The sequence below is a fragment of the Nymphaea colorata genome, chromosome 9, assembly GCF_008831285.2.
Source record: "Nymphaea colorata isolate Beijing-Zhang1983 chromosome 9, ASM883128v2, whole genome shotgun sequence".
Taxonomy (NCBI): Eukaryota; Viridiplantae; Streptophyta; class Magnoliopsida; order Nymphaeales; family Nymphaeaceae; genus Nymphaea; species Nymphaea colorata.
In genome coordinates, this window is record NC_045146.1 from 20,254,496 (window position 1) to 20,273,627 (window position 19,132).

The 19,132-nt window shown below is 42.7% G+C and overlaps 2 protein-coding genes and 1 long non-coding RNA gene across 3 annotated transcripts; 2 read left to right on the forward strand and 1 right to left on the reverse strand.

The window, feature by feature from the left end:
• Positions 1-4,882: 4,882 nt before the first annotated feature.
• LOC116261330 (subtilisin-like protease SBT1.3) lies at positions 4,883-7,480 on the forward strand. Its single transcript, XM_031640038.2, has one exon. It carries the CDS (start codon positions 5,030-5,032, stop codon positions 7,364-7,366), a length of 2,337 nt encoding a protein of 778 aa, XP_031495898.1. The 5' UTR covers positions 4,883-5,029; the 3' UTR covers positions 7,367-7,480.
• Positions 7,481-9,659: 2,179 nt separating this feature from the next.
• Positions 9,660-11,474, reverse strand: LOC116260659 (uncharacterized). Its single transcript, XR_007574284.1, has 4 exons — positions 11,400-11,474; positions 10,462-10,529; positions 10,210-10,341; positions 9,660-10,058 (listed from the first exon to the last, which is right to left on the reverse strand). It is a non-coding gene; the product is annotated as an uncharacterized LOC116260659 (long non-coding RNA).
• Positions 11,475-11,649: 175 nt separating this feature from the next.
• Positions 11,650-18,418, forward strand: LOC116260858 (phospholipase D beta 1-like). The gene is made up of 10 exons (XM_031639379.2): positions 11,650-12,865; positions 12,961-13,077; positions 13,566-13,760; positions 14,216-14,461; positions 14,616-14,684; positions 14,761-14,908; positions 16,060-16,208; positions 16,502-16,678; positions 16,878-17,075; positions 17,851-18,418. Exons 1-10 carry the CDS (start codon positions 11,951-11,953, stop codon positions 18,142-18,144), a joined length of 2,508 nt encoding a protein of 835 aa, XP_031495239.1. The 5' UTR covers positions 11,650-11,950; the 3' UTR covers positions 18,145-18,418.
• The last annotated feature ends 714 nt before the right edge of the window (positions 18,419-19,132 follow it).

Genomic DNA, 19,132 nt, shown 5'->3' on the forward strand with positions numbered 1-19,132 from the left:
CACTTATAACTCCCACCTTCATCTTTTTCTCTCGCTCAGTCCTGCCTGCCGTCTACCAGTTAGAGAGGAAAAAAAATGATCAGGACAAATATAACGTCACAAGCATGACATTAATTGGCCATGTCCCGTTCTTGATCATCGTGAAGCATCTGATTATTTTAACAAACAAAGTCAAAGCAATTAGATGAGAAAAAAAAAAACTCTCTTCTTCAGATGCATGTTTATCCGAGGAACACCTGATTATGCATCCCATGTTTAGCTGTAAAAACCAAATTTCTTGAAGTGAATAAGACAATTTCAAACATCAAACATCATATATATTTGGGGAAGGCAAGTCGCAGGGAAGATGCGTCTTGTCTTATGGAAGCTTCTTCTGACAGTCTGATAGGCAGGCCAGTCAAAAAGCTTGCTGTCCACTTGAAATTTGTATCCGTGGAAGGCTTTTATAAAGCAAACATGGTGATCAGCGTGTTTCTTGGACAGCCTCTCTGGAAAAGCACATCTCAACAATGACCAAAATAACTGTGGGTTTGAACTTCTAATTTCAGTTTCTAAAATGAACTTGGGAGCAGATTCAATAATCTGACCAACTTTCCACTTGAGGTGGTTCACTTTTCAAAATCTGCAGCATGTATTATGATGCTATGAGCAAGTCATTGCGATTTACGAATCTGAGAAATTTTGGTGCCCACCATTCTGATCGTCGAAGATTTGAAATCGAAGCCGTCAGCTTTGTATACAAAAAGGCGCGTCTCAAAATCTGCGGTTTTCATTCACCCCAAAGTGGGCCGTCTACTTTTTTGGGAATTCCTTGCCGGTTGACTGTCTGCCGCTGCAGCTTCCGACTTCCAGCTGCAAAAATTTATTCAATGCTCTGATCTGAACCCCACTCCACCTAATTTTCCCTGAATCGTCCACTACGCCTCTCCTTATGATTCCACCCATTAATCCCCAAATAAATGCCATGTACTTACTTTATAATTTATATGCTTCCTCACGGTAGAAACGTCATAGCAGGCAATTTCTTCCTCTCTCTCTCTCTCTCTCTCTATATATATATATATATATATATATATATATATATATATATATATATATATATATATATATATATATATATATATATATATATATATATATTGAATGGTGACTACTCTTTCATATAACTAACTCTAAGGAAACAACAGCTATCCTTTCTTCTCCCTCCTCAATGTTGGCTACCCTTGACAGGAGTCCCCGACAAGCTCGCCAACAAGGGGGGAAAGGGGGTTGGTGTTGGGGAAGGGCCAAGTGGCAAAGGGAGACAGCTCCCCCTCTGTGGTGGATAGAAAAGCAACCCTTTGCGGGCCTGTCCATGTCCATTAGATGATTTTGATGGGCTGTCCATATGTTTATGATGAATCCTGGAGTCAGGTTCGCTTTTCCTATATATAACTAATTTATTTTCCTTCCTTTTTTAGTATACCATTCAGTTTCTTTACAAAAAATTTCCACAAAGAAGAAGAAAAATTAAGATACTGAAAGGAAATTCACATATTTAGAATCTCAACGCTGAGCGCACAGGGTTCTGGTTTGGTAATCAGACTATGATTTTTTTTTTTACTACGATCCTCATTAAGGCTTCAACATATATGTGGACCTGACCTGGCTGAGCATGGGGCCTCAATTATTGCCGGGTCAGGGTGTGTGTGTGTGTGTTTTTTTTAATAATGAAGTCTTAATCTAGTCAATTGTGTGAGAGAGTACATGGTGGCCGCACCCATAAGATTATGACAATCTATTCAATTCTAACCAATGCAACCCATAACTATCAATTCTTTAATAATAATACTAATAATAATCATAATTACAACCATATATTTTATAATCTTTTAGTATAGAAGCCAGTAAAACAAGTTGATGCAAGGCCATACCCCTGCGGTCTCAGATCTGGGTCGAGCCCCAACTTACAAGTTACAACTGAAGAGATTGATGAGTACATCATCTTTTGGCACCATTGCACTGGTCTCCTTCTCCGACATGCCTAAAGCTGGATGCTTGTCGAAAGAAGATCATTTTACCAGCCTTTGGTTTCCCATTTCTGTGAGGCCTCGGGGCAAAGAAAGTTCTGCTTTCTTATTATTTTACTCCTGCACTGCAGCCTAACGCATTGACTGTGGCAAAAGAGGGTGCTGAAGTGAAGATCTTGCATCGAATCCGAAGCATGTGACCTTGTACCCTGAGTTTTTCCATGCTAGGTACTATTTTTTTTTTAAGACACAGTGATTCTGGATTACTCCCAATGCTCGTCCAATTAAAGGCGCATGAATTGGGTTCTATCTTAGAGAGCTGCCTGTGAATTACAGAAACAAAGCTCTTCTAGTGCACCTTTTCCATCTGAAGAAATAGACCGGGGTACGACTTGGTGTTGACGTCCATCAGAATCCAACGGTGATTCCTGCCTGTCTGAGAGCAGTGCCCTGTTCTCACTAAACTAACCCCTTCAGATCTACTGCAACTGCGAGGGTTTCGTCACATTCTTAGAAACAGCCCAATGCAAAACAGTGAGAACAGATGAAAACTAAAAATGTCGGAACAGGGAAAGGCTTAGAAGGTAGGACTTAATTTATTAATTCCTTTGAGATCTGTGTTCCTACGGGTTAGACAATGCATCGACGCTTTTCTTCTTTCTGTATGAAAAACAAAGAGCCCGCACTTGGCTCCATTTGTGGGGCAAGGAAACAGGCAGTATTTATTAAATGGTTTTCCATTTTGCAAGGGTCATTGCTCACATGCACCAGCATTGCCGTCACCAATCGTCATAGCTATTGGTGCCTGACCCATAGCCAACCATGAGTACGATTTTTATGCCCCAATACAGCTTTCGTCCACTTAACGTAAATTTCCTGATGTATGATTTCAAGCTGGGCTCTGTCATTTTAAGATCGACCTTGGAATTCCATTCAAGAAAATTCTCTGTCTCTCTTTTTCCCTCTTTCCTCTTATACTTCCGAGTACTAGAGAGAAAAGGTAAAAGAACTTTTCCTTAGTGACAAGGATGAGCCCAGGACCACCAACCTTGAAGAAAACAATACAGAAATGTTCAGACAACTGAAGATCAGGGTTAATAATTGATGCAAGGTTTTCACAGAGAACGTATGTAGCAAGAAGCCTCCTTGCATGGAGAAGCAGTGGACAGGCACTTGTGCCCTGCAGATGGACAGACAGATGCACAGATGAGATACAATGGGTAGTTCCCAGTTTAAGGAGGGCATGTGGCTCAACCAAGTTTGAAAACTGAACTGGATTTCTCTCTTGAGAATTGTGAATCGAAGTTGGGCACTGAACGCCATGTGCTTCCGCCACCGTCAGAAGTGAAAATCGATGTAGTGAGTGGAGGGTCCGTAGCTTCAATAAGCATTTGGTGAACCATCGTTTCTTGCAGTTTGCGGGCTGCAAGTATTGGTCCAGTGAAGAAATGGTGGTGGACCGTTTAACTGCAGCTGCATTTTTCTATGTTCCGTAACCTGTAATTGTCGCCCCCCGTGTATGAAATGTCACATACACAACTGAAATTTCAGAAAAACGAGGAGCAAAGCCAGAAAAATCTTGTACCATTTTTTTAATAATAAAAGCAAAGTTTTTCAACTGCCCGGAAAAATGTTGCACATCTTCCTTGTTTATTTCTTTTGTTGGGAGATCATCTTTGTAAACTCTTGGAATGCCCTCGTGGCAACTGGATGGGAAAGTTTTAAAATACATTTCGGTCAGGCAAGAAGCTGGCCTGACAATCTGCGTCGGTCGCATTTGGCAAGTAATACCAGTAGAATTTAAAAATAGAAAACTGAATGCTAACCAAAGGAGTAATGGTGATGGAGGAAAAGGGGAGAGGAGCAAGTACGAGGGGAAAGGGGCACAGCTTTTATGTGGCTGCATACCCTTCAACAACTTAATTTACTGAAGCCAAAGCCGCGGCCACTAGCCATTAAATTCGCCATCAATTCATTCCTTTGCCACCTCCAACAGCTGGTAAAGCAAAGGCAACAGCAGACCCGAATCAAAGAAATGACAATGTTGCCCGTCTGAATGCAATGCTCCCCCACAGATCGTTTACAGCCATGGTTGCAGCACCGACGGCACTGATACGTAGCTTCTACCAACACCAACTCAGTCAGAACATCGACGGCTTTAAATGTAAATCAATAGGGGCCCAAAGCCCCCAGAACAAGAAATGGGCATCCAGAGATGTAACGACGACTACCGGGAGCAGGAAGAATATGCAGCAGCGCAGAGAAGAGAAGGAAAAGCGAAAGTTCCATCTAACCTAAGTTACCCCAACCTTTTGCATTTAATTTAAAAGGAGATATTCCAATATTCTTCAGAACGGACCGACCGACCTATCACTGAGACTGATAGGTAGCACACATCAGACACCACGTCCGTTCTAAATTAGCTTTCTCCAGTTTCTAAAATAACTTTTCTGAAAAAGGAGGATGGTGCAGCCTGCATTGTTGTCATGGTTTGTGGGAGAGAGTGATCACTCGAGGAGCATGGCTATCGGCGACTGGCGTGCCGACGGACCGGGCCTCTTCTCTCTCTCTCTCCCTCTCAACCCTCGTGTTGTTAAATGCGAACTCGATGGATGGTGTGTGCCGTCCGTCGGAAAAATTAAAAACCTTCTCTGATAAAATAAATAAAGATGGGGAGTGGCCTGTGGGAAGAGTGAACACGTGTATAGAGACAGTGAACCGACTGCATCTCTTCCGTACGGGGGGGGGGGGGGCGAGGGAAAGTGTTTCCCGCCAAGGAGATCGCCGATGAATCGCGCCTCCCGTCCTTTTCCCTTTCATTCAATTCATCGATGGTTGCCCTTACACAACCATGTTCCGATGGGAAACGAGCCAAACCCCTCCCCTCTAAATTATTTGCTGCAGGAAAGCAACCAACCAACCAACCAACTGTCGTGGCCCTTTACTCCTCCTCTTAAACCCCCATAAAGATGTAATATCTTCCCCTTACTCTCTCTCTCTCCCCCGAGTAGTGACTAGTGATGGCTATACCAGGAGCCCGATGGCTATGGCTGAACCTGGCTTTTTTCTTCTATCTCACTGCTGTTTCTTCTTCAGTTTCTACTTACGATACGCCATGGAAGACATTCGTTATCCATACAGACAAGTCCCAATTACCAGAGGGCTTTGCCACGCATCTCGATTGGTACTCCTACACCCTAAACTCCATAGTGGACGAGCCAGGGCTTGAAAATGGCATCGAAAGGATCATCTACAACTACCACAACGCCTTCCATGGTTTCGCCGCCAGGCTAACCGAGGAAGAAGCGGTGAGACTGGGAGACCAACGCGGCGTTCTGGCCGTGTTCCCGGAAACTGTCTACCACCTTCACACGACCAGGAGCCCAGAGTTCCTCGGCCTGGATCCGGGACTGAGAGGAAGCAGAGACATTTGGTCCTCCCTCAAATCTCGCCGCGATGTGATAATTGGGGTGCTTGACACCGGAATATGGCCCGAAAGCCAGAGCTTCAACGACAGCGGGTTGCCTGCCCGGCCTGCCCGCTGGAAGGGCGCCTGCGAGACTGGCCGCGGCTTCACTACCAGCCACTGCAACCAGAAGATCATCGGCGCTCGGATTTTCTTCAGCGGCTATGAAGCAGGCACAGGCATCATCAACGACAGAGATGAGTACAAGTCGCCAAGGGATCAAGATGGACATGGCACTCACACCGCTGCCACAGTGGCAGGTGTCCCGGTGCCAGGCGCCAACCTGCTCGGCTACGCCTCCGGAACCGCTAGAGGCATGGCGCCTAGAGCCAGAGTGGCGGTTTATAAGGTCTGTTGGACCAACGGTTGCTTCAGTTCGGACATACTTTCCGCCATCGACCAGGCGGTTGCCGATGGCGTCGACGTGCTTTCCATTTCGCTCGGTGGCAGTGTCTCTGCCTACTATAGGGACACCCTGTCCATCGCTTCTTTTGGAGCCATGGAGAAGGGGGTCTTCGTCTCGTGTTCCGCGGGCAATGGAGGACCTGGTGCCAGTAGCCTAACCAACGTCTCCCCATGGATTGCAACCATTGGAGCCAGCACCATGGATAGAGATTTTCCGTCACATGTGAAATTGGGCGACGGCCGGATCTTATCCGGTGTGTCCCTTTACAAGGGCAGGCGCGTTCTCTCCCCCGATAAGCAGTACCCTTTAGTGTACATGGGCAACAATATGAGTAGTCCCCTCCCGAGCGCTCTGTGTATGACCGGGTCGCTAGACCCCCACATTGTAGCCGGCAAGATTGTACTCTGCGACAGAGGAATCAATCCGAGGGTGGAGAAAGGTCTGGTGGTGAAGGAAGCGGGCGGCATTGGCATGATCCTGGCTAACGCTGACGCAAATGGGGAAGAGCTTGTGGCGGATAGCCACCTTCTTCCCGCCACGGCTGTCGGCGCAGCACTCGGCAAGGAGATCAGGCGATACATGCAGACAAGTCCACGTCCTACAGCCACGCTGTCCTTTTCCGGCACCAATTTGGGGATCAGACCGTCTCCTGTTGTTGCTGCATTCTCATCAAGAGGTCCCAACACCCTTACTCCAGAAGTACTGAAACCAGATATGATCGCGCCGGGGGTTAACATCCTCGCAGCTTGGAGCGAACAGGCCCCACCGACCAGCCTGGCGCAGGACCGCCGGCGGGTGAAGTTCAACATCCTCTCCGGTACCTCAATGTCCTGCCCTCACGTCAGCGGCATAGCTGCATTGCTAAAGTCCGTTCATCCGGAATGGAGTCCAGCAGCCATTAAATCTGCTCTCATGACTACTGCATATATTCATGATAGCACCCATAACCCCATCAGGGACGCTGCATCGAACTCTCCTTCAAGCCCCTATCAGCATGGTGCTGGCCATATAAACCCGTCGAAGGCTTTAGATCCAGGCCTACTTTATGACATAAGCCCACAAGATTACTTTGATTTCCTCTGTTCAATCAAACTAACGCCTGCTGAGCTTAGAATGTTTGCTAAGTCGTCCAACCTATCCTGCCACCACGGTCGGAAGTCTCCTGCAGATCTCAACTATCCGGCCATCTCTGTCGTACTAACAGAGCCTCCTGCTCCTTCTGTTCTCACCGTTCAACGGACAGTTACTAATGTGGGCAACCCCAATTCCAGATACTATGTGGCCATCGCTCCGATCAAAGGTGTAACCATCAAAGTGGCACCCAAAACTTTGGTGTTCACCAAAAAGTACCAGAAGCTATCGTATGAAGTGACATTCACCACGACTGCACAGCAGCCGGCACCACAATTTGGTGCCTTGATATGGAGTGATGGAGTTCATGACGTTCGAAGCCCAGTGATTGTTTCATGGATGCCACCACTTTAAGTTTCTACTAGTCCAGCTATCATGCGGAATAAGTTATCTCTGTAGAGCACTTTTGACATCGGATTTGCTTCCTTTGGATGCATTCTTAACATTGGTTGTGGGTGTTGAACTTTAGACTTCTCTGTTTTACATGCTTAACTTCTTCCTGGATGATTTCTGAGCAAGCACATCCCGCAAGACAATTGCAAGTCTGTCTGTCTGTCTGTCTCACTAACGCAGATGCGTGCACGGCACAAAAATACAATACTTGCCACCAGATATTAATCTTCCATGACTTCTATTCAACGTGCTCATAAATGCACAAAACACACACACACACACACACACAATATAACTAATGCAAGTCAAAAAATTGTGATTACCGGTAACTGGATTTTCATGCATCTGGCCGCTACTAGAATGACGAAAAACATTAGGGAACCAACTAAATGAAAAGATAATATTACAAGCTGAGCCACTTTTCAGAAACGCTCACAAGGTGGAGCTACCAACTTGTTTTCGAGGAGGATACAGCTTGGATATATGAGAAAGCAGGGATCATACCTAATTGGCATCAGCTAGAAGAGAAATTGCTATTACTTGATTCCCATATAACAGTGCCATCGCAAGCGCATTACTTTTGTAGTTCTCTCCTACACCAGCGCTTCTGGCTATTACAGCAGCCGCAATCCGTGCACTGAACCTATCCTCAGTTTCATAGACCACAATAGATCGACCAAAGAGATCCATAACCTTCATCATCTTCTTTGCACCAGAGAAAAATGCATCTCCCTCGTCGTTGACATTCAGTGTTCCCAGGTACAAAAACGAAGTATTGTTTAAAAAAACACCAAATAGAATACGAGGCCAATGTTGCATGATGTGTTCCACAAAGGATAAAGTCATTTTCCAACTCGGTGGGTTTTCAAGAATGGAAATCAATGGGACACCTGTTTCGCCTTGTGTTACCAAGCACACCATCCTTCTTCAGGGTTTCGTTTGTACTCTTTATCAGTTGATAGCCCTCCTCTGTAGACCAGCTATCCGGTCCAACTTGCTAGGTGAGACACACAGGTGGAGACCTGATTTCTCTTCGGTTTGCAAGCATGTAGAGAGCGTAATTAACAGCACAGTCAACAACTTAATGGGATAGAGAAGCAGGAACGTCTTATCTTCTTTCCTGCGCAAACTGAAGGGGTCATCCCTGGACTTGAATTTTTAGGCCTCCTAGGGGAAGACAGGGCGTCACTGCTGTGGGCTTCCGTGCACCATAGCCCTTTGCATAATTCAATCACAACAAATTTGCGTGACCATTTGTACCATAATCAGGACACGTAGAAGAAAATCGATTAGATAGTAACTAAGAAGCCTAGGAAAAGTACAACTGAGAAGAAAAAAATGAACAGAGTGCTTACATCCGACTCCGGTAACAGTATTATCAACATAAAAGTCACAGCTTGCTAGTTAGAAAGAATGTTGAAACTGACCTCTTCAGAAATACCTCCTAAGGGATTGAACACTTTTCCAGTGCTTGCAGCCCCATTAGTTAGATCCTCGAATTCATTTATAGACCATCTGTGTTTCCTAGGCGACAGGCTGCTGAAGCTAGCTTCAATTCTAGCCAGCTCCATGTTAGCTTGGCAGAACGAACAACACCATGTATAACTGGACCTTTAAACCCTGCAATAGCAGCAGAAACTGAAAAATCTGCATCACAGTGGCACATAATCTTGTTAGCATTGAAATACTATTTAAGCCATAAAATTTCATAAATCTGCAAAGGCATTAACTGGTGAATGATGTACTAAACTATGGTTTTCACATGAACTCTCATTAATCATTACAGCTCTCTTAAGGACCATCCATTTGCTGGAAATCCTTGATGAACTCTAATTTGTGAAGCAAAAACGATTGTCTTTTAATTCCTGAAAAACAAGTTTGCGCTTGAGAGTTGAAACCATTTATTATTGTGAAATTGTAAGTAGAAGGAGCCATCGTCATGCTTGTCAATGAGGTAACTCAAGACTGATAATTATCAATCAGAAGAATAAAATGCAACAGGGCTCACATGTAAAACATTATAAAAGTATTGTATCCTTACTTTCTTAATATATATCTGTAGATAAATCGATCGGGTCAAAGAAGATAAATCTACAAACTTGGGTTTCTTGTCAGTAAAGGTAGGTAGAATGGTTTAGTATAACGTGGTTCAGTGTCTCAGGTAGACAAAGAAAACAGCCACCGATCTGGATGAAGGACCTTCTCGTTGAAACGCCGGACTAGCTACTGATAACAAAAATGCAACCAAGCTAGGGTCGTTGACATCCGTGTCAACTAAATATAGACAAAAAACCCAAATTTAAAACAGCAATCATATATGCCATCTTGCTGTTTGAAAGAACAAATCTAATTGCATGTATACAGATGCCAATATTAGAGATTCTAGATGAGAAAGGTGTTTGAATTTGGGGCTTCTCCCAGCATGCCGGACTTTGTGTAGATCCATCAATTTTTGAGGCCTAAAAGAAGGAGAGAGGAAAGACTGATGATAACCAAGAGCATCACGAGTATACCACAATTAAGGAAAATCTCCTGAAGCTTAAGGACAGTCCTTAGAAATCAAAATTTGTACAAGTACACAAGGGACAGGGAAAAGCCACGTCGACTACGGCTTGGCAACCTTAGTAGAGACCGACCTCCAATAAGATCAAACCTACAAAGAAGAAATCACATCCACATCATAATGTTAGAACTAAATCACGTTTTCCATATAAGATATTTGCAGACGTTTAACACGTCAAGGACTTTCAAGAAATATCACAGGTATTTGCGAAACCTTGAAGACGGACAACTGAAATGCTAACCTGCTGGCCTCCCTTGACCAATTAAGCGAGTCCTGCCTGTCTGCTGCAGGGCATCTGTCAGAGTCCGCAGAGAAATGGAGCCTAGCACTCGTACAACTTGATTAGTCAAGTCGACATCAAGTCTTTTAACGCCTGATGGAGGACAGCGGTAAAAGTCATCTTGAGAAGAAAAAAACAAAACATGGGATAAAAACAAAGATAGAGGTAATTCATTTATATTAAAAAAGCTGTAAATGTCTCCAAAGGTCATACCCTCGATCGTCTGCAATTTGCTTTTTAACATCTGAAACACAGCCGTCACACTTCACCATGAATTCGGTCTGTCGGAAAAAATAAAAATAAAAAGTTCAACAACTGAAACGCAGAAGCGTTTTCGTTGGAATGATAGAGACGAGTAAACAAAGAAATGGCTCCAGGCCTCCTGTGGGCTGGGGAGTGCACGTTCAATCTACCTTTGAGCAATGAAGCTACTTTCACCATATACTAGAACTACATAGATCAGATCTAGGACCACACAATGACATTATTTACTGTCATCATTCGACACCAAAGCATTAACTCACTTGTGCAGACAACTTAAAGAGTTTTCCTTAGAAGGTGGGCACAGGTGAAGAAGCAAGTAGCCGTCAATGCACAGACAGAAGTGCGCATGACAGAACGTACTCAAGCATGCAGAAATGTCAAATATCCAAACACAGACACAAGTAGAGGCATAGGCACACACACAGATGAGTTCCATATGAAACCTTGTGGATTACGAAACTCGTTTTCCAACTTAGAGACATCAATATCTTCTCCACAAAGAAGAAAACTCGGATATCTAGAGTGGACATCCATCCTCTTTTGCAAAAATATAGGTCGCACAAAACCAAATCATATTATTGATACGCCAAAATGCAGTAGATACCAATATAACCTAAAATTATTGCAAAATCATTTTTGCCGCATTAAAGTTCAATATTTTTAGCAAAAAAGATTCCTTCCCGAAATAGTTTGTTGTTTTTCAGTATCCCAGCGACCGTCCTGCATTATAATACTTAAATCAGGCCACGACAATCCCTGCCTAGTCATGCACAGAATCATTTCAACAACATGGGGTGAGAATCCCTTGAATTAGAACTGCTGAATGAAGCATGGCTCAGGGGGGCAATGTTATCAATGAACTGCTTTCTAACAGGACAGCCCAGTACCTCCGGTAGCAATTCTTGTATCTTCGTATCAATAACAAGGGATGACATGTCAGCAGTGGCGGAGCACGGAACCAACTTTGATTCCGATATTGTTATATAGCCGGTTTTAGGAACACCGTCTTCTAGCTTTTTGGCTCGCGACTCCCTTAAAGTTTCCTCGAACCTCACATAAACAATTTGGAGTTTCATGGAACATGATGTATTTTGGAAGACTCGTTTTGGGGGGGATTTTCGGGTCATTAAAACCGCGGGACTTGATTGACTTCCTTCTCGTTGACTTCCTTCTCCCTCCTCTGTTTTCCGTCCATCGGCATCTCTTCGTTTCCTTCCTTCCCTCTTTTATCTTTCCAGCAGACCCTTCAGATTCTTGCATCAGCTTCTTCTTTTTTCCTTTCCTTCTGCGTGAATCATGATTCGTTCTTCCCTGAAATAAGTGAATCACTGCTCATCGAGCATCTATTCTCATCCGAACTCTTGAAAGCTTGATGCCTTGGAGCTCTCTATCTATCTAACCGTTCTGCATCTACTATATCCTTCTCTCGCTTGTGGGAATGGAGAAGTACCTTTCAAACTCATCAAAGAGAGCGTCGTCTTTGAAAGTATTGTTGCTACATGGGAGGCTTGATATATGGATTTACGAAGCGAGAAACCTCCCAGACATGGACGCGTTATCCAAGAACTTTGTTGGTATGTTCAGAACAAAAGTTTCCACCAGAATTGCTGATAAGATGGACGGCTTCATGCATAGTCAAAATTCGACGACCGATGCTTATGTTTCCGTTTCTGTATCAAATGCTGTGGTAGCAAGGACCAGTGTGATCCCCGATAACGAGAACCCAGTTTGGAATCAGCATTCTCGCGTTCCGATTGCACATCATGCCGCGGAAGTGCAATTTTTGGTCAAGGATAGCGACGTAATCGGCTCTGAGCTCATTGGAACTGTTTCAATTCCAGTTGAGCAATTCTACTCCGGTGTGAAGTTAGAGGGCTCTTTTCCGATACTTGATCCCAAGAACAAGCCTTGTAGAGATGGGGCTACCCTGAAGCTCTCAATTCAGTACATCCCCATCGTGAGATTGGCGTCTTACAGTCTTGGAATTGCTGGCCTAGAGAACAGAGGGATTCCCGGTACATACTTCCCTTTGAGGAAGGGTGGGAAGGTCACGCTTTATCAGGACGCACATGTTCCGGACGATTGCCTTCCGGCCCTGCTCAGGCTTGAGGGAGATGCGCATTCCCAGCATGGCAAGTGTTGGCGAGACATCTTCGAAGCAATCATGCGGGCACGACGATTCATTTACATCACTGGATGGTCGGTGTATCACATGGTCAGGCTGGTTCGGGAACAAGGTTTCTACTCCGACACTCTAGGGGATCTTCTGAAGAAGAGGTCCCAGGAAGGCGTGAGAGTCTTGCTTCTTGTTTGGGATGATTTCACTTCAAGGACCATTTTGGGTTTTCCAAAGGTGAAAATTTTAGCCGTGTTACTTTTGAGTTCGACATATTACAATTTTTTTTTTTATAATCCTTTGCGTTCTGCTGGGTTCATTATCATATGCAGGAGGGTAAAATGCAGACTCACGATGAGGAGACACGAAACTTTTTCAAGCACTCTTCAGTTCATGTTTTGCTTTGTCCTAGATCTGCTGGAAAACGCCACAGTTTGGTCAAGCAAGGGGTAACTTTCTAACAGGAAGCAACTATGTATTTGTTGTCAACCTTTTTAGTTGACTTTTCTTTCCCTTCTCTTTTCGACATGCTTACAGAAACGCCCATCGTTCCTGCTTGTGCTTTCCCACACAAATTTTGTTACTAACATCGTTTGTGAAGCCGAAGCTACATCCCATTCATATATAATCTCCCATACTTTTGAATTGAACACACATATGAATACATGCATGAATGCTTATATGTGCTAATGTGCACATATAACATATATGCTTCTGTTTACTCTTTCTGGTGCATGTAACTAAAGAAATAGTAAATCCGCTTCTCTCTCTCTCTCAATTATGAAATTTATTAAGGTGAAATTATGATTTGAAACCATCCTTTTCCAATTGATTGTGGCTCCACGTGGAAACAAGTTATCTGCAAGGGAATAGTTGTGATTTGATCAGCTATTAGAAATACCTGTTGATTATAATTGCTAAATTGTACATTGTACAGGAAACTGGAGTAATTTATACACATCATCAAAAGTCAGTGATATTGGACACCGATGCTGGCAATGGCAAGAGAAAAGTTACTGCATTTGTTGGAGGGCTGGATTTATGTGATGGGCGATATGATACTCCAAGCCATTCCTTGTTTAGGACGTTAGAAACTGTTCACAAGGACGACTATCACAACCCAACCTTTCCGGTAATTTAATTTCTTCTGCTCTGCCATTTTCTTCTCTTGATGTATGTGCTTAAATATTTGATTTATTTTCCAGTTACGCACAACGCTTTAAATAGGATCAGTAGTGAAGCAATATTATGGTTCGATTGTCTTTCATTTTGATCTTTTAATTGCCATCAGCTAACTTCCTCTTCTGTCGTTTGCTGACTGTTGATACAGAAAATCGCTAGTCCCTTTTTCATTTTCCAGTCCTTCTCCCATCTTTTGGAAGCATTTTGATTTCCAGGACGTCGTTACTTTAGGATGTGAAAATGTAAATTTGAATGAAAAAGCCATAGACAACGTATGTTGCTTTAAATGTGTGGTGACAAGTAGTGATCTTATTATGGTGCAGAATATCTCTCTGCAGAGGAGATTAATGTTGCAGGCTATTAGATTCAGAACAATCATTTTTCTCTTGCATGTGGCCCTTACAGGCAGGTGTAACTTCACCGAGGCAGCCATGGCATGATTTACACTGCAAAGTTGATGGCCCTGCCGCATATGATGTGTTGACAAACTTTGAGGAGAGGTGGTTGAAAGCTTCAAAGCCCCGTGGAATTGACAAACTTAAAAGGTCTGAAGATGATGCGTTGCTCAAGCTTTCAAGCATCTCTGAGATACTTGGAATAGAAGACGCTAAACACATGGACGAAAGTGACCCAGAAGCATGGCATGTACAGGTAACTCGTTCGTCCCAAGGAAGACTTAGAAGTTATTTTTATGTACATGGCGAAGCAATATTAAGATGCCATATTTGTTTCCATCCTTTGCTACTCTTTTCTTATTGTGTCCCATGTCCTTACTGATTCTTCCTTTTTCTCCGGCCCGCTTCAGATATTCCGTTCAATTGACTCCAATTCCGTCAAGGGCTTTCCGAAGGATCCAAAAGTAGCAATGAGCAAGGTTAAGTCGGTTTTCGTCTTCTCTAAAACTAATGGTTGTTTTACCTCTATACTGAGATGGCTTGTGCATGCGACAGAGTTTGACTTGTGGGAAAAACGTAAAGATTGACATGAGCATACATACTGCGTACGTTGAGGCAATTCGAGCAGCACAGCGTTTCATTTACATTGAGAACCAATACTTCATTGGGTCTTCGTACAACTGGTCTTCGCACGGTAGTGTCGGTAAGTTTCAGCTTGTTCAGTCTCCGGATATTGTCATGTAAATTAAATTTGTGCGAGATTTATATTCAGAAGACATCAAGTTATTTGCAGTCGATCGCGAGGAAAACACATTCGTGTGGCCAGACATTGCTTTGGCATCTTGCTCCTCAAACATATTCAAACTAAATCCAAAAAAGAAAAGTTAGACAAGCAGAGGGAGAGGACGGCTCCTAGAGCAGAAGAACAGAGACAGAGACAGAGGGAGACCGTGGGCTAAAAGGCGTTGTTCCATTCACTAGAAGTTGCCCATGAGGCCACGACATACCAAAATTTTCAACGTTTCCCCAAATAAAAACCTAAATTTTGCACCATTAATTATATAAAACTATTTATTTCCATCAATTACACCCAAGTTTTTTCTAGGGAGATAATGAGAAATTAGTGTTAGAGCCAATTTTGTATGAAGATTTTGTGAAATCTAGAGTAAATATTTATGTGCCATACTGCCAAATGCCGTGATGCGGTAGTCTTTTTGTGGCATGAGACAAACTCATCTAGGAGGTGAGTTGAAATCCACCAACTCAGACAATGGAGCAATTTTGAGTCAATTTTTTACAGTGTGTCCTATCCTCTACTGGTTTCTTGTTGATGACAGTGTATTAGTTGTTGGATAAAGGCTTAAAGGACAAAAACTGATGTTCTGATTTACCACGCCTTCTGAACAATTTTCAGTTGCCTTCTCAGGGGCAAAGTTCATTTGGATGACTTGAGGTTTGCATCTTTGCAAACATTCTCATGTTAGATGCAGTGAAACTTCTATGAACTATCTGAAAAGCTGACCTGATGTAATCAGCATTCCGAACAACTTTCTGTTGCTTCCTTAGGGGCAAGTTCATGCGGATGACTTGAGTTGGTCATGTTAGAGGCAGTAACACTTCTATGAACTGTGTTATTTTCACCATATAATTGCTGCTTTAATAAGGCAAGTGTCGCTTATTAGGAACTCTTTTTGGTTGGCACTTTCTGAAGCCAATGCTGAGATTATTTTAGATCGGGTTGCTTGTTAGCACAAGTTCACATATTTCTCATTGCAACCAGAAACCAAGATTCAGTTTGTTTGATATATTTATGCATCTCCGTTATTACTTAGCTTTATTAATCGCCGCGTGCAGGTGCCGACAACCTAATACCTATGGAAATAGCTCTAAAGATTTCAGAAAAAATTAAAGCCAAGGAAAGATTTTCTGCCTACGTTGTAATTCCGATGTGGCCTGAGGGTGTTCCAACTGATATTCCCACCCAGAGAATCCTCTATTGGCAGGTGAGGTCGTCAACTCGTCATGATAAATTTTTCAGATATCTTTCTTGCCATGGTTTTAAATTCTATTTAAAGTAATTCTAGAATGACCATGTTTTGATATGCTAGTCATATAACAATTTTCTTTTCAAGAGGATATGTGTGTGCTCAGCTCAGGCCTGATATTTATTCCCCTTCTGCTAGTATCACTCGCATGTTGTTTCGGTACATTGGGCCATTGCCTGTTGAATTAAGGATCATAATATTACCGAGTTTTTCTGGTGTATATTGTTGCTCATCTCCTGTCACATTTGCAGCATATGACAATGGAAATGATGTATGAGAGGATCTACAAAGCCTTAGAAGAGGTTGGCCTTGAAAAGACATGCCACCCACGTGATTATTTGACCTTTTTCTGCCTCGGTAACCGTGAAACAGAAGATCGGAATATTTCTTCTCCAAGTTTAAATGCAGATAACAGCAGTACTCCCCAGGTGACTTTAAAACTTATTAATGTAAACTAGTTCCTCATTTGAGCACAAAGGTGTTTACTTTCTGCAAATTCATCTATTTCAAAATCTTCTCCTTCAGAAAAGATAATTTTTCTGTGATCTGCTTGTTTCTCTCTCACGAGTATAACTTGCTGCAAATGTTCTTTCAAGACTTCAAAATCTACTTAATTGCATTATGTAGGCACTTGCTCAGAAGAACCGTCGCTTCATGATTTACGTCCATTCCAAAGGAATGATAGTCGACGATGAGTATGTAATCTTGGGATCCGCGAATATCAACCAGCGATCTTTGGACGGATCAAGAGACTCAGAGATTGCAATGGGTGCTTATCAACCTCAGCATCTGCGGGGAAGAAAGTCATCACATCCAAAAGGGCAGGTATCGACCAGATCTCCGCCTCTGCTGCCAAGGCAAACTTTTTGTGCAGTTATAAGCTTAATTACTTCTAGGGTGCGTTGCTTTAGATGCGCTACATGAAGAAATTATTTTACTCTTTACACGGGAAGAAATAGCCGTCTTGTTTGCCTCTCTCATTGGACCTACATATCATACGCATATTTATTCTAGCAGCAAAGGTTCATCCTTTTTTTGTGCCCCGTTGCATATATTAATCTGACACGACTAGTGCTAATAGCGTGTCTTTGATGAGATGGACCTAATTGGAGGTCAATTTGTGACTCTGCTTGTAGCTACTAGCTCCTATTTGTTAGCCAACGTCCGAGATCATTCCCCTCAGGATTGAATGAATCATCTGCCTTAGAATTTTTCTGTTTTGATGCTTATGTGCGGTGATGGCGCAGGAGCGAAGAAACAAGTTCTTTCGAGTTTTATTCATCATTCTTCTTGTTTGGATCCAAACCCGTAGATCTGTTTTTACCCTATTTAAGGGTGTTTAACCCTAACCTCTATTTTGCCTTCTCTTTCCATTGTCTGTTCTCTTTTGCATTTCTTTTCGTTTATTCTTAGATTTGTTAGGCGTTTGATCGTGGATTAGAGGAGACGTCCTCTTTTCCACTGCATCAGGTGATCCTTCAGAACCTACCTACTTCTTTAAAATTTGCTAGACAGTTAGTTAAGACCTGTTTGTAGATTGGGTTACATGCCATAATTTATTGACGTCTAAGTTGTGCAATATCTTTTCTTTGTTCTCTAGATCTATGGCTACCGTATGTCCCTCTGGGCAGAGCACTTGGGAGTATTGGAGGAGTGTTTCAGACACCCAGATAGCCTGGATTGTATGAGAAGAATTAACCATTTGGCAGAGTTAAACTGGCAACAGTTTGCAGCAAATGAGGTTACAGAGATGAGAGGGCATCTTCTGAGGTACCCAGTTGACGTTGATTCTGGAGGCAAAGTAACGGCTCTTCCTGGATGTGAAACTTTCCCAGATTGTGGAGGCAAGATATTAGGGACCTTTACATTCGTTCAAGAAAATCTGACGGTGTAAAATTAGTAACTACAAGCAGAGTGTTTTTGAAAAAGATTCAGTGCAGTTGGTAGTTTTCTCTGCCTCCGCCATCCACCAATAAGAATCTGCATATACAGTGCCCTACAAATGAAGCTACTATTTTCATATCTTACTTGGTTCGGTCATTACCGTGTAACTGTAGTTTATGTGTTGCTAATTATTGGAAGTGCTATTCTTTTTTTATGTATACATAACTATGTTGAGGTTACAAATTGACGAATCCAAATTTAAATGTGGAGCATATTCTGATGAAGATGGTATCTGTTGTGATATATGCATATTGCGTACACAGAGTAGTTGAACGAGTTTAGTTGAATTTTGGTGGGTTGCCATTGTCACATAATATTCAAATATCAGGATGTGTGAGAAAGAGAGAGAGATGAAAAAGAAAAGGGAAAATAAAAGATGGGCAAATTCGACCTGCTGGAGGGAATTCCATCCCTAAAGCTAAGAAAGGAAATCATAAAAGTACTTAACAAAAAAGGACAGTTTACCATTGACTTTTAGGACGTTGGAAAAAAGTTACATGTGAGTTGAATCACAAGCTACAACAATCTAAGTTATTTCTGGCAAGATATTATGGCGAGTACCAAAAGATAAGGAAAAATATGCTTGACTAGATGGTAGGATGTTGGTTATTCTCTCGCATGGAAACCCTTCTATTTCGGATTGTAGCTACCTTCACTGGAAAACCTTATCTGCGATGGATCTTGAGATACCTATCTCTTTTAGGATTTACCAATGCTAAATGATAGAGAAGAAGGACGTGAAAAGGAAAAAGGTAGGTGAATTCCAATGTTGAACCTAACTGACTTGTGATTGGCATGATTTCAGACTTCTGATGAGAAAACAAGAGTGCTAATGGGTTAAGATAAAATCTGATTCCAAGATTTGATAGTTTCCTGTCGTATCAAAATCAAATCTAATTTTAGCCTGACTTTCAATGCAACTAGGCGTTGCAAACGTA

What these genes read in the sequence shown, in the direction of transcription:
- LOC116260858 (XM_031639379.2), top strand. Translation starts at nt 11,951, where the DNA reads ATGGAGAAGTACCTTTCAAACTCATCAAAGAGAGCGTCGTCTTTGAAA. An exon ending in ATCACAACCCAACCTTTCCG is followed by an intron (nt 13,761 to 14,215) that starts GTAATTTAATTT and finishes TGGCCCTTACAG; the next exon opens with GCAGGTGTAACTTCACCGAG. An exon ending in ATAACAGCAGTACTCCCCAG is followed by an intron (nt 16,679 to 16,877) that starts GTGACTTTAAAA and finishes TGCATTATGTAG; the next exon opens with GCACTTGCTCAGAAGAACCG.
- LOC116261330 (XM_031640038.2), top strand. Translation starts at nt 5,030, where the DNA reads ATGGCTATACCAGGAGCCCGATGGCTATGGCTGAACCTGGCTTTTTTC.